At 49.2% G+C, this 13,425-nt stretch overlaps 1 protein-coding gene across 1 annotated transcript in view; it reads left to right on the forward strand.

Moving 5' to 3' along the window:
- LOC137537308 (gastrula zinc finger protein XlCGF17.1-like) overlaps positions 1-12,484 on the forward strand; it is a 13,581-nt gene extending 1,097 nt beyond the window's left edge. The window contains exon 5 of the mRNA XM_068259382.1: positions 12,378-12,484. Coding sequence (XP_068115483.1) covers positions 12,378-12,484 — 107 coding nt within the window. The remainder of the gene's footprint in view (positions 1-12,377) is intronic.
- The last annotated feature ends 941 nt before the right edge of the window (positions 12,485-13,425 follow it).

A 13,425-nucleotide genomic window follows, 5' to 3' on the forward strand; every position in this document is an offset into this window, starting at 1 on the left:
AGTTCCGCTTATCCCTCTCTCATCACTGGGAGAAGCTCTATTACTGCTCTGAGTGTGGGAAATGCTTTGGCCATCAGTGTTCCTATTATCCCTTGCTAGATGCACATGGCAGCATATTTACCCAGAATCCCGAGGACTCTCTCATGCTGCTCACTGCATCGGTTTGTGAAGCATTGAGGGACCACTATCGTGAAAATCATGATATTTAAAATACCTATAAACACATACAAATAAGAAGTGCATTTCTTCCAGAGTAAAATGAGCCAAAAATGACTTTCCTCCTATGTTGCTGTCACTTACAGTAAGTAGTATAACAGAACTGACAGGTTTTGAACCAGTCCATCGGCTCATGGGGGACTCAGGGTTTTCTTTATTTTCAAAAGCACTCAGTAAGGCTATGTTCACATTATAAATCGCCAGCGCTATGGCAAGTGCTGAACGATTTATTGCGATTTTTGTAATCGTTTTTCTCTGCGTGGTGTAAACGCTTTTCAAAGAGCTTCTGCAGAGCGATTCTTTTTTCCACTTTCCTGACGTCAGTCGGGAAATGAACTCTTGTAGCTGCAAATGAATAAATACAATATATTTATTCATAAAAGCGTTGGGGAAATCGCTCTACAAAGCACTTTTTCAGGCGCTTAGTGATTTCCCTATACCTGCCATTGAGCCAAAGCGCTCAGAAAATGGGACAGGCGGCGCTTTTGCGAGTGGAAAGCAATCTAACCGCTCAGATGTGAACTCTCTCATAGGGAGTCATTGCACGAGCGCTTTCAGGGGGATCTCTAAAATAGCCAGCGCTTAAAAAAAAATACGCAAACACTCACAGAGGTCAACTCACAAAAGCGTGATAACGGCTATCACAGCAGCGATGTGCGGCTCGCAGTGCTTATCATGCAAAGTAACGCTGTTCACGTGATGAGCACTGCGCACCGCACATCGCGTGATAACTGCTGTGATAGCCGTTATCACACTTTCGTGAATCAAGCCCATAGTGTGAATAAGCCCTAAATGGCAGTTGCTCTGTCTAACTGCTAAGAAAAGTGTACGGTGAGCAGGGAGGCTGGCCAGCAGCATTATTTACATCCTTTTCAGGAGGATCTTTATAAAGAATAAAGGCCATGCTGAGAATCCCCCATGAAGAGATGGACTAGCCTAAAACCTGTCAGTTCTCTCAGATTCTTACTACCTACTGTAAATAACAGCAACACAGGAGAAAAGGTATGTACTTCTTATTTGTATGTGTTTATATGTATTATAGGTATTTTACATTTTACCATTCTTCACCATGGTGGTGCTTTAAAGCGGACCCAAACCAAACATTTTTTTTAATTCAAAATATTTAGTTGCACCACTCTGACACATACAAAGATAAATAAACACTCCTTCAAGCCTATGAGCATTTCAGTGCCTGCTTTTCAGCCTTCTCTTTTCATAACTAGGGTTATACAGGTGGCAGCCATTAGCAATTCCTCCATTGCCGGACACTACCTACTCCACCAGTCTACCGGATTCTGTCCCGGCAATATGAAAGGAAGGGAGGGGTTCCTCCAATAAATGTAAAATATTTTTTATTTGTCATCATGCAACTGAAAAAAGGCTGCTATTTATTATTATAATTTAGAAAATACATTTTATTTCTGAAATCTTGTATTTTTAGTTTGGGTCCACTTTAAACTCTGTGAACATGATTAGATAAACAAATAATTTTTCAGCACTCTGCAATTGAAAATGTAGAAAAAATGAGGTGAAAATGTAGTGATAAAATAGTTCTGAGTATTTTCTTGCTAGCGGTGGCTTAACCACTTCCCCTCCCCGGGCCGCATATCTGCGTTCCTGCTTTACCTTGCAGGGATGTAGATACTCCTCCCTTCCTGCCGTGCACTTTTCTTGCTAGCGGTGGCTTAACCACTTCCCCTCCCCGGGCCGCGTATCTGCGTTCCTGCTTTACCTTGCAGGGATGTAGATACTCCTCCCTTCCTGCCGTGCGCTTTTCTTGCTTGCGGTGGCTTAGCCACTTCCCCTCCCCGGGCCGCATATCTGCGTTCCTGCTTTACCTTGCAGGGATGTAGATACTCCTCCCTTCCTGCCGTGCGCTTTTCTTGCTTGCGGTGGCTTAGCCACTTCCCCTCCCCGGGCCGCATATCTGCGTTCCTGCTTTACCTTGCAGGGATGTAGATACTCCTCCCTTCCTGCCGTGCACTTTTCTTGCTAGCGGTGGCTTAACCACTTCCCCTCCCCGGGCCGCGTATCTGCGTTCCTGCTTTACCTTGCAGGGATGTAGATACTTCTCCCTTCCTGCCGTGCACTCATGCTCGCTTCCGCCGCCGATCGGTAGAGGGGGGATGAATGGAAAGGCGTCCCCGTATAAATGACCGCCGGCGATCAATGAGATGTCGCGTCATTCACAAAAGCCGATACTTCCACGTCCACGTGTTATTTCCTGTTTAGCGTACTAATAGTACACAACAGAAAGTAATACACAAGCACATCTTGTGGCCAAATATTAAAATTACACCTATTTACAATTTTTTTTTATTTTTTTATAAAAAGTCCCACATTTACACTTAAAATTAAATCTTCCTCTCCCAAAGTACCCAGTTGTATATAAAAAAAAAATAACATTAAAAAACCTTAGGAACTGAGCTTTTTTTTAATATTTATGTCAAGAGGGTATATTACGGTTAGTTCTTTAAATCATGGGCTTGTAAATAGCGATGGATGCAAAATTGAAAAAAAATGCACTTTTATTTCCAAATAAAATATTGGCGCCTTACATTGTGATAGTGAAATATTTTAAATGTTGCAATAATCAGGACAAATTGGTAAATAAAATGTCTGGGTTTAACTACGGTAGTATATATTATTTTAAAACTATAATGGCCGAAAACTGAGAAATAATGATCTTTTCCCAGCTTTTTCTCATTATTCCCATAAAGTACCCCTCACCTGGTACTCGGTCCTAGATACTTTTAAAATGTTTTATTGCTGGTGCTGTGACTAGCACACAGCACCATCCTCCCCCTCCAGTGCCCCCTGCGGCCCTGTTCTGACATAAAATATGTGCAGGGAGGAAGTAACAGTTCTTCCTCCCCTCTGCTCATTTATAATTCATCCCCCTCCACCTGCCGCTATAGTTCCCCTTTATGATACACTGCACACAGCATGCAGGGGAGATGCGCTGTGAGCAATCGTGTGGTATTTCACACAGCACATCTCCCCTGCACGCTGTGTGCAGTAAATCATAAGGGGAACTATAGCGGCAGGTGGAGGGGGATGAATTATAGACGAGCAGAGGGGAGGAAGAACTGTCACTTCCTCCCCGCACATAACCGATGTTCTGCCTCAGTCGAAGATTATGACTGAACAGAACGGGGACTACAGAGGGCACAGGAGGGGGGAGGAGGGTGCTGTGTGTTAGTCACAGCACCAGTAATTAAACAGTATTAAATTAGGAAGGGGGAGAGGAAACCATGTCAGGGGTACTTTAAAATGCAGTTAGAGTAAAAGTAAAAAGTGGCAGCCAAAGAAAGCCTTATTGGTGGCATTGTGGTAAGTAGTAATAAAGTTATAGGTGAATAAATGGAAGGAGCGCTATTGCTCTGGTTTTTAAGGGGAAAACCCTTGGAGGTGAATTGGGTAAAATACATTTTATTATTGAAGTGTGTTGTCATTTATTGGTATAACTGTATATTTTTATGTGTGCCTTCATGGAAAAGCATGTCTGGATATTTATGTTGCTATTAGAGATTTGCAGTGGATCTATTTGATCAGCCTGAACTTTAAGCAAACCTGAGCATCTGTGCTTCTAAAGGCTCATACACACCTACCAACAATCTGTCCAACTATCTGCTAAACGTGTCTGTTAAGCCCCATACACACGCTCAACAGCGCTCTTTTATGCAGCACAATTGTTGAACAACTTTTGTTGTAAAACAAGTTAAAACAACTCAACAAAGTATTTTGCTATTGTTCAAACAGCTGATCAGAAGTCAATCCAACTGTTGGACTGACTTCTTATCAGCTTTTTGAACTTTAGCAAAATATTTTTTTGTTGTTGTTTCAACTTGTTTCACAACAAAAGTTGTTCAACAATTGTGCTGCATAAAAGAGCGCTGTTGAACGTGTGAATGGGGCTTAAAGGGGAACTGAAGTAAAAGGTATACGGAGGCTGCCATATTTATTTCCTTTTAAGCAATACCAGTTGCCTGGCAGCCCTGCTGATCCTCTGCCTCTAATACTATTAGCCATAGCCCCTGAACAAGCATGCAGCAGATCAGGTGTTTCAGACTTTAAAGTCAGATCTGACAAGACTAGCTGCATGCTTGTTTCTGGTGTTATTCAGATACTACTGCAGAGAAATAGACCAGCAGGGCTGCCAGGCAACTGGTATTGATTAAAAGGAAATAAATATGACAGCCTCTGTATACCTCTTACTTCAGTTTCCCTTTAAAGGGAACCAGAGAGGAATGAAAAAAAGAAAAAGCTTTTATACATACCTGGGGCTTCTTCCAGCCCCATAAGCCTGGATCGCTCCCACGCCGCCATCCTCCGCTTCCTGGATCGGCGGTACCGGGTCCCGTCACTTCCGGCGGACGCGGCCAATTGTCCACATCACAGGGGCTCCCTCCATGTATGTACGCATGAGGCTGCGCAGTAGGCAGCCTCATGCGTACATACATGGATGGAGCCCCGTGTGATGCGGACAATTGGCCACGTCTGCCGGCCATGACGGGACCCGGTACCGGCGGATCCGGGCAGCAGAGGACGGCGGCGTGGGAGTGATCCGTGCGTATGGAGCTGGAGGAAGCCCCAGGTATGTATAAAAGCTTTTTTGGGGGGCCTCTGGTTCCTTTTAACAGACAAGTTTGTCAGATAGTTGGACATGTTGTTGGTAGGTGTGTATGAGCCTTAGACTTCTCAAAGCCACACCACATCTGCATATGAATGGGTAACAAACAGTGGCTTGGCCCGCAGGTGGTAACTGTGGATGGACATTCCTGTGACATGCAACAAGCTGATTCTCAACTGGTCAATTCCCTCACCTGTAGATGGGGAGGTTTCCTGAGATCAGTGCACAGCCCCAACAAACTGCCAGCAGATGACTCCTAGCTTACAGAAGCCGATTTGTCTGTGTTTGTCAACACAATGGTCCTCTCTCTCTCTCTCTCTCTCTCCCCCCCCCCCCTCCCTCCCCCCTCTCTCCCTCCCTCCCCCTCTCTCTCTCTTTCTGTCTCTCTCTCTCTTTCTCCCTCCCCCCTCTTTCTCTTTCTGTCTCTCTCTCTCTCCTGCTCTCTCTCTTTCTCTCCCTCCCCCCTCTCTCTCTCACTCTCTCTCTCTCTCGCAACACTGACATGGACACGAGAGGATAATAGATTTGGGTCCTTGGCTGGCGGATGCAGCATGTGTGGGTTGAAACGTTAGCATAAGTATGCTCCTAGTATTACTGTACACTGAGCGCACAATTACGTAATTATATATTTTCTATGCCGTAACTTGTACATATGTATATTTGTAAATAAACCCATTTGCCCTTTGAAACAAGATCCAGTGTCTGGTTATCAATATAAAGATAAGTAACATAAGCTAGAGTACATTCTACATTTGGCACCCCTTAGATAGAGTGTGGATAATTAGTAAATCCACATAGAACCCTGTAACAGAGAGTTACTGTAGCTAATAGTTCCAGAGAACATAGAAGACGAGGGTAAGGACCTAACGGAAGACTTCAGCGTGGATCCTTCACGGCACAAAACGTATGAAATGCGGTGAGGTTTTTTTTGTGTTTTTTTTAATATGTATCAGTGCATACAGTATATGTATTTTGCTTGCAGCTGGTGATGTTTAGTTGTTTGTATGAGGAGGTAACTGCTTTCACCTTGGATCGTCAAACCTCTTTAAGGAAAAAAAGAAAAAGAGATGATGATGAGAAAGTTAGGTTAATAACGAGATATGGGTCGCATTGGCCACAATTAAAAGATGTACTTAATAGACACTGGCATATCATGGAACGTGATCCAGTTCTTGCCAAGATAGTGGGCCCCTATCCATCTATAACGGCAAGAAGAGCCCCTAACCTGAAAGATGCCCTTGTTAGGACGGAAGTTTCTTCCAGGCCACAGAGGACAGGAATAGAAGGGAGAGGGTTCATGGGTCCAAAACCGCTTGGAATGTACCCATGTGGGAAGTGTTGTTACTGTAAGTTGGTACATAAGACCATGGCCTCAATTCACTAAGATCATGCTGGAGATAATAAGGCAAGAGAAAACTTACCTCCACACGTGAGAGAGTTATCTTACCTCTTCATTCCTTACATTACCTGTTCTGTAGTTAATTTACTTCCTCTGTAGTTAAGTTACCTCCTCTGTAGTTATTTTCACACGCAGTTAATTAACAGCCTGTCTAATTCTGGAGTTATTTTAAGGATTAAAGAGTTAACTTAAAGACAGAAGAGTTAACTTTAGGTTTGCCTGAGGTAAAATGTTTCCTGAATACTACATGCCTTATCACCATGGTGATAACTCTAGAAACGTTATTAAAGACAGGAGATAAGATTAGTGGATTGAGGCCTTTTTGAAAATGCAAAAGGGGATAAGCAGTATGATATAAGATCATTGATTAATTGCAACACGGTTGGAGTTGTGTATATGATTACATGCTCATGTGGCCTGAAGTATATTGCCAAGACAGGTAGACTCCTTAAAAAACGCATCGGAGAGCATGTTGCAAATATTAAGGATGCAGAGGAGGATAGTCCTCTAGGGACACATTTTGCTGTTTTCCATAACAGTGACCCCAGTCTCCTGAGATTTAAGGGGATTATCAAGCCCAAGCAGAGTCCCAGGGGAGGGGATTATGAAAAATTGCTCTACCAAGTTGAAAGTAGGTGGATTTACACTCTAGGTACGCTCTATCCAAGGGGATTGAACACTGATTTCAATCTTGCGTTTTTTCTGCCTGATTGAATGTGTGGTTAAGAGTAGATTCAATGAAATATGGTCTTGTCGGTTTGCTATCGGGCCACGTGGACATATAGGGTCACCATAGAACAGGATGATACAATGGTTGCATATGTTAATGACTTTGTTGGATGGATATCACCATTACTAAAATAAATGTTGGTACACGTTTAGTGTGAAAATATAAGTAATGTGAGAGAAAAGGAAAAAGAATGGAGGTTAAGAAATCTGTTATCCTTGTCATCATTGAAGAATTGAATTGTCATGTACATAGCTGGATTGGTGCATGTATGTGGCATACCGTGATTGATGGAGTTCAATGAAACTGAAAGCGAGTAAATGGTATTGTACCTGACTAGGAAATAATGGGTCATAAAGAGTATAGGAGGATATGCTCTGAGTAAAATATTAAAATATTGATATAGGTTCATATAATAACTTTTATGGATTCTATGCGGATTAAGAGAAAGACACAGTACTAAATCAATGGTGACTGCCAAGGACTTCCTCTAGGCGTAGGCCTGCCTCCAAGTGGGACATCAATACAAGTTTTAAAAGGGCTTTGAAACGCCCCCTCCTTAGATCCACAGCAGATGCACTGAGGAAGCCCACGTGACTTGGTGGGCGTAACGCGTATGCGGGCGTGGTCACAGGCCCTCGGAGTGAGAGTGTGGTACTCTGGCGTCCTCCTGCACGCACGTGTGACCAGAATCTGGCCGGCCAGTATTGCCATACCCCCGCTACCTCTGGATGCAAGTAAGAAAGGGCAGCATATACCGCAGGACATCGCGGATACAAGCTGTGCAAAACGAACAGCATGAGAAGGGGCATATGAAGATTGGGTGAGTGCTGCGGCTGCAGCAGCGGAAGTCACGGACTATATGTATATATTGTGTGGCGCCTGTTCACGTCATACTGCTATGATTAATAGAAATTGCGTTGAGCAAGCCTGAGAATGAACTGTTCCATATGGATGACGTTTCCTGAGCAGAGGCTGCAAAAGCGCTGCGTTTGAGCGGTGTTGTTATCAAAGGATTCCATTCTATGAGGATATATGTTCACAGCAGTTGGACTTGGTTACAGTCATCAGCATTCTGGCCAGAGATTGGTTGCATGTGTGTGGAGTGTTTGGATGTGAGGAGCGCTCCAAGATAGCAGGCATTGTTTTTAGGGGGGAGGTACTTGGGGTATGGGGGTTTTCCTTGTGTATTGATAATAAACTAGTGTTATGCATTATGAGAAGTTGGTTCCCTCATTTTTGACAGCATTGTTCCAATTTCTCCCCCTTAGGGGGTTTATGCACCATTCTAATAACCTGTTCACCGGAATTTAGTAGAAGATGTAGTCCTCATAGAGCCTCTCTCCATGTCCAGGTTCCAGGCTGTCCACTAACCTATGGAGAGGGGAGGCTGTAGACCTCATAGAGCCTCTCTCCATGTCCGGGTTCCAGCACTGTCCTCTCACTTATGGAGAGGGGAGGCTGTAGACCTCATAGAGCCTCTCTCCATGTCCAGGTTCCAGGCTGTCCACTCACCTATGGAGAGGGGAGGCTGTAGACCTCATAGAGCCTCTCTCCATGTCCTGGTTCCAGCACTGTCCTCTCACATATGGAGAGGGGAGGCTGTAGTCCTCATAGAGCCTCTCTCCGTGGCCGGGTTCCAGCGCTGTCCACTCACCTATGGAGAGGGGAGGCTGTAGTCCTCATAGAGCCTCTCTCCGTGTCCTGGTTCCAGCGCTGTCCACTCACCTATGGAGAGGGGAGGCTGTAGACCTCATAGAGCCTCTCTCCGTGTCCGGGTTCCAGCACTGTCCTCTCACTTATGGAGAGGGGAGGCTGTAGTCCTCATAGAGCCTCTCTCCATGGCCGGGTTCCAGCGCTGTCCACTCACCTATGGAGAGGGGAGGCTGCAGTCCTCATAGAGCCTCTCTCCGTTTCCAGGGGCCAGCGCTGTCCCCTCACCTATGGAGAGGGGAGGCTGTAGACCTCATAGAGCCTCTCTCCATGTCTTGGCTCCAGCACTGTCCACTCACCTATGGAGAGGGGAGGCTATAGTCCTCATAGAGCCTCTCTCCGTGTCCGGGTTCCAGCGCTGTCCACTCACATATGGAGAGGGGAGGCTGTAGACCTCATAGAGCCTCTCTCCATGTCCGGGTTCCAGCACTGTCCTCTCACCTATGGAGAGGGGAGGCTGTAGTCCTCATAGAGTCTCTCTCCGTGGCCGGGTTCCAGCGCTGTCCACTCACCTATGGAGAGGGGAAGCTGTAGTCCTCATAGAGCCTCTCTCCGTGGCCGGGTTCCAGCGCTGTCCACTCACCTATGGAGAGGGGAGGCTGCAGTCCTCATAGAGTCTCTCTCCGTGTCCTGGTTCCAGCGCTCTCCACTCACCTATGGAGAAGGGAGGCTGTAGACCTCATAGAGCCTCTCTCCGTGTCCTGGTTCCAGCGCTGTCCACTCACCTATGGAGAGGGGAGGCTGTAGACCTCATAGAGCCTCTCTCCGTGTCCGGGTTCCAGTGCTGTCCACTCACATATGGAGAGGGGAGGCTGTAGACCTCATAGAGCCTCTCTCCATGTCCGGGTTCCAGCACTGTCCTCTCACATATGGAGAGGGGAGGCTGTAGTCCTCATAGAGTCTCTCTCCGTGGCCGGGTTCCAGCGCTGTCCACTCACCTATGGAGAGGGGAGGCTGTAGTCCTCATAGAGCCTCTCTCCGTGGCCGGGTTCCAGCGCTGTCCACTCACCTATGGAGAGGGGAGGCTGCAGTCCTCATAGAGCCTCTCTCCGTTTCCAGGGGCCAGCGCTGTCCCCTCACCTATGGAGAGGGGAGGCTGTAGACCTCATAGAGCCTCTCTCCATGTCTTGGCTCCAGCACTGTCCACTCACCTATGGAGAGGGGAGGCTATAGTCCTCATAGAGCCTCTCTCCGTGTCCGGGTTCATGCACTGTCCACTCACGTATGGAGAGGGGGGCTGTAGTCCTCATAGAGCCTCTCTCCGTGTCCTGGTTCATGCACTGTCCTCTCACCTATGGACAGGGGAGGCTGTAGACCTCATAGAGCCTCTCTCCATGCCCAGGTTCCAGGCTGTCCACTCACCTATGGAGAGGGGAGGCTGTAGACCTCATAGAGCCTCTCTCCATGTCCTGGTTCCAGCACTGTCCTCTCACATATGGAGAGGGGAGGCTGTAGTCCTCATAGAGCCTCTCTCCGTGGCCGGGTTCCAGCGCTGTCCACTCACCTATGGAGAGGGGAGGCTGTAGTCCTCATAGAGCCTCTCTCCGTGTCCTGGTTCCAGCGCTGTCCACTCACCTATGGAGAGGGGAGGCTGTAGACCTCATAGAGCCTCTCTCCGTGTCCGGGTTCCAGCACTGTCCTCTCACTTATGGAGAGGGGAGGCTGTAGTCCTCATAGAGCCTCTCTCCATGGCCGGGTTCCAGCGCTGTCCACTCACCTATGGAGAGGGGAGGCTGCAGTCCTCATAGAGCCTCTCTCCGTTTCCAGGGGCCAGCGCTGTCCCCTCACCTATGGAGAGGGGAGGCTGTAGACCTCATAGAGCCTCTCTCCATGTCTTGGCTCCAGCACTGTCCACTCACCTATGGAGAGGGGAGGCTATAGTCCTCATAGAGCCTCTCTCCGTGTCCGGGTTCCAGCGCTGTCCACTCACATATGGAGAGGGGAGGCTGTAGACCTCATGGAGCCTCTCTCCATGTCCGGGTTCCAGCACTGTCCTCTCACCTATGGAGAGGGGAGGCTGTAGTCCTCATAGAGTCTCTCTCCGTGGCCGGGTTCCAGCGCTGTCCACTCACCTATGGAGAGGGGAAGCTGTAGTCCTCATAGAGCCTCTCTCCGTGGCCGGGTTCCAGCGCTGTCCACTCACCTATGGAGAGGGGAGGCTGCAGTCCTCATAGAGTCTCTCTCCGTGTCCTGGTTCCAGCGCTCTCCACTCACCTATGGAGAAGGGAGGCTGTAGACCTCATAGAGCCTCTCTCCGTGTCCTGGTTCCAGCGCTGTCCACTCACCTATGGAGAGGGGAGGCTGTAGACCTCATAGAGCCTCTCTCCGTGTCCGGGTTCCAGTGCTGTCCACTCACATATGGAGAGGGGAGGCTGTAGACCTCATAGAGCCTCTCTCCATGTCCGGGTTCCAGCACTGTCCTCTCACATATGGAGAGGGGAGGCTGTAGTCCTCATAGAGTCTCTCTCCGTGGCCGGGTTCCAGCGCTGTCCACTCACCTATGGAGAGGGGAGGCTGTAGTCCTCATAGAGCCTCTCTCCGTGGCCGGGTTCCAGCGCTGTCCACTCACCTATGGAGAGGGGAGGCTGCAGTCCTCATAGAGCCTCTCTCCGTTTCCAGGGGCCAGCGCTGTCCCCTCACCTATGGAGAGGGGAGGCTGTAGACCTCATAGAGCCTCTCTCCATGTCTTGGCTCCAGCACTGTCCACTCACCTATGGAGAGGGGAGGCTATAGTCCTCATAGAGCCTCTCTCCGTGTCCGGGTTCATGCACTGTCCACTCACGTATGGAGAGGGGGGCTGTAGTCCTCATAGAGCCTCTCTCCGTGTCCTGGTTCATGCACTGTCCTCTCACCTATGGACAGGGGAGGCTGTAGACCTCATAGAGCCTCTCTCCATGCCCAGGTTACAGCGCTGTCCATTCACCTATGGAGAGGGAGGCTGTAGACCTCATAGAGCCTCTCTCCATGTCCTGGTTCCAGCACTGTCCACTCACCTATGGAGAGGGGAGGCTGTAGACCTCATAGAGCCTCTCTCCGTGGCCGGGTTCCAGCGCTGTCCACTCACCTATGGTGAGGGGAGGCTGCAGTCCTCATAGAGCCTCTCTCCGTGTCCTGATTCCAGCGCTCTCCACTCACCTATGGAGAAGGGAGGCTGTAGACCTCATAGAGCCTCTCTCCGTGTCCTGGTTCCAGCGCTGTCCACTCACCTATGGAGAGGGGAGGCTGTAGACCTCATAGAGCCTCTCTCCGTGTCCGGGTTCCAGCGCTGTCCACTCACATATGGAGAGGGGAGGCTGTAGACCTCATAGAGCCTCTCTCCATGTCCGGGTTCCAGCACTGTCCTCTCACCTATGGAGAGGGGAGGCTGTAGTCCTCATAGAGTCTCTCTCCGTGGCCGGGTTCCAGCACTGTCCACTCACCTATGGAGAGGGGAGGCTGTAGTCCTCATAGAGCCTCTCTCCGTGGCCGGGTTCCAGCGCTGTCCACTCACCTATGGAGAGGGGAGGCTGCAGTCCTCATAGAGCCTCTCTCCGTTTCCAGGGGCCAGCGCTGTCCCCTCACCTATGGAGAGGGGAGGCTGTAGACCTCATAGAGCCTCTCTCCATGTCCTGGTTCCAGCACTGTCCACTCACCTATGGAGAGGGGAGGCTGTAGACCTCATAGAACCTCTCTCCATGTCCTGGTTCCAGAGCTGTCCACTCACCTATGGAGAGGGGAGGCTGTAGACCTCATAGAGCCTCTCTCCGTGTCCTGGTTCCAGAGCTGTCCACTCACCTATGGAGAGGGGAGGCTGTAGACCTCATAGAGCCTCTCTCCATGTCCTGGTTCCAGAGCTGTCCACTCACCTATGGAGAGGGAGGCTGTAGACCTCATAGAGTTTCTCTCCATGTCCTGGTTCCAGCACTGTCCACTCAGCTATGGAGAGGGAGGCTGTAGACCTCATAGAGCCTCTCTTCCTGTCCTGGTTCCAGCGCTCTCCACTCACCTATGGAGAGGGTAGGCTGTAGTAGACCTCATAGAGCCTCTCTCCGTGTCCTGGTTCCAGCGCTGCCAACTCACCTATGGAGAGGGGAGGCTGTAGACCTCATAGAGCCTCTCTCCGTGTCCTGGTTCCAGCGCTGCCCACTCACCTATGGAGAGGGGAGGCTGTAGACCTCATAGAGCCTCTCTCCATGCCCAGGTTACAGCGCTCTCCACTCACCTATGGAGAGGGGAGGCTGTAAACCTCATAGAGCCTCTCTCCATGTCCTGGTTCCAGCACTGTCCACTCACCTATGGAGAGGGGAGGCTGTAGTCCTCATAGAGCCTCTCTCCGTGGCCGGGTTCCAGAGCTGTCCACTCACCTATGGAGAGGGGAGGCTGTAGACCTCATAGAGCCTCTCTCCGTGTCCTGGTTCCAGAGCTGTCCACTCACCTATGGAGAGGGCAGGCTGTAGACCTCATAGAGCCTCTCTCCGTGTCCTGGTTCCAGCGCTGCCCACTCACCTATGGAGAGGGGAGGCTGTAGACCTCATAGAGCCTCTCTCCATGTCCTGGTTCCAGCGCTGCCCACTCACCTATGGAGAGGGGAGGCTGTAGACCTCATAGAGCCTCTCTCCATGTCCTGGTTCCAGAGCTGTCCACTCACCTATGGAGAGGGCAGGCTGTAGACCTCATAGAGCCTCTCTCCGTGTCCTGGTTCCAGCGCTGCCCACTCACCTATGGAGAGGGGAGGCTGTAGACCTCATAGAGCCTCTC

Source organism: Hyperolius riggenbachi, chromosome 10 (genome assembly GCF_040937935.1).
Source record: "Hyperolius riggenbachi isolate aHypRig1 chromosome 10, aHypRig1.pri, whole genome shotgun sequence".
In the NCBI taxonomy this organism is placed as follows: domain Eukaryota; kingdom Metazoa; phylum Chordata; class Amphibia; order Anura; family Hyperoliidae; genus Hyperolius; species Hyperolius riggenbachi.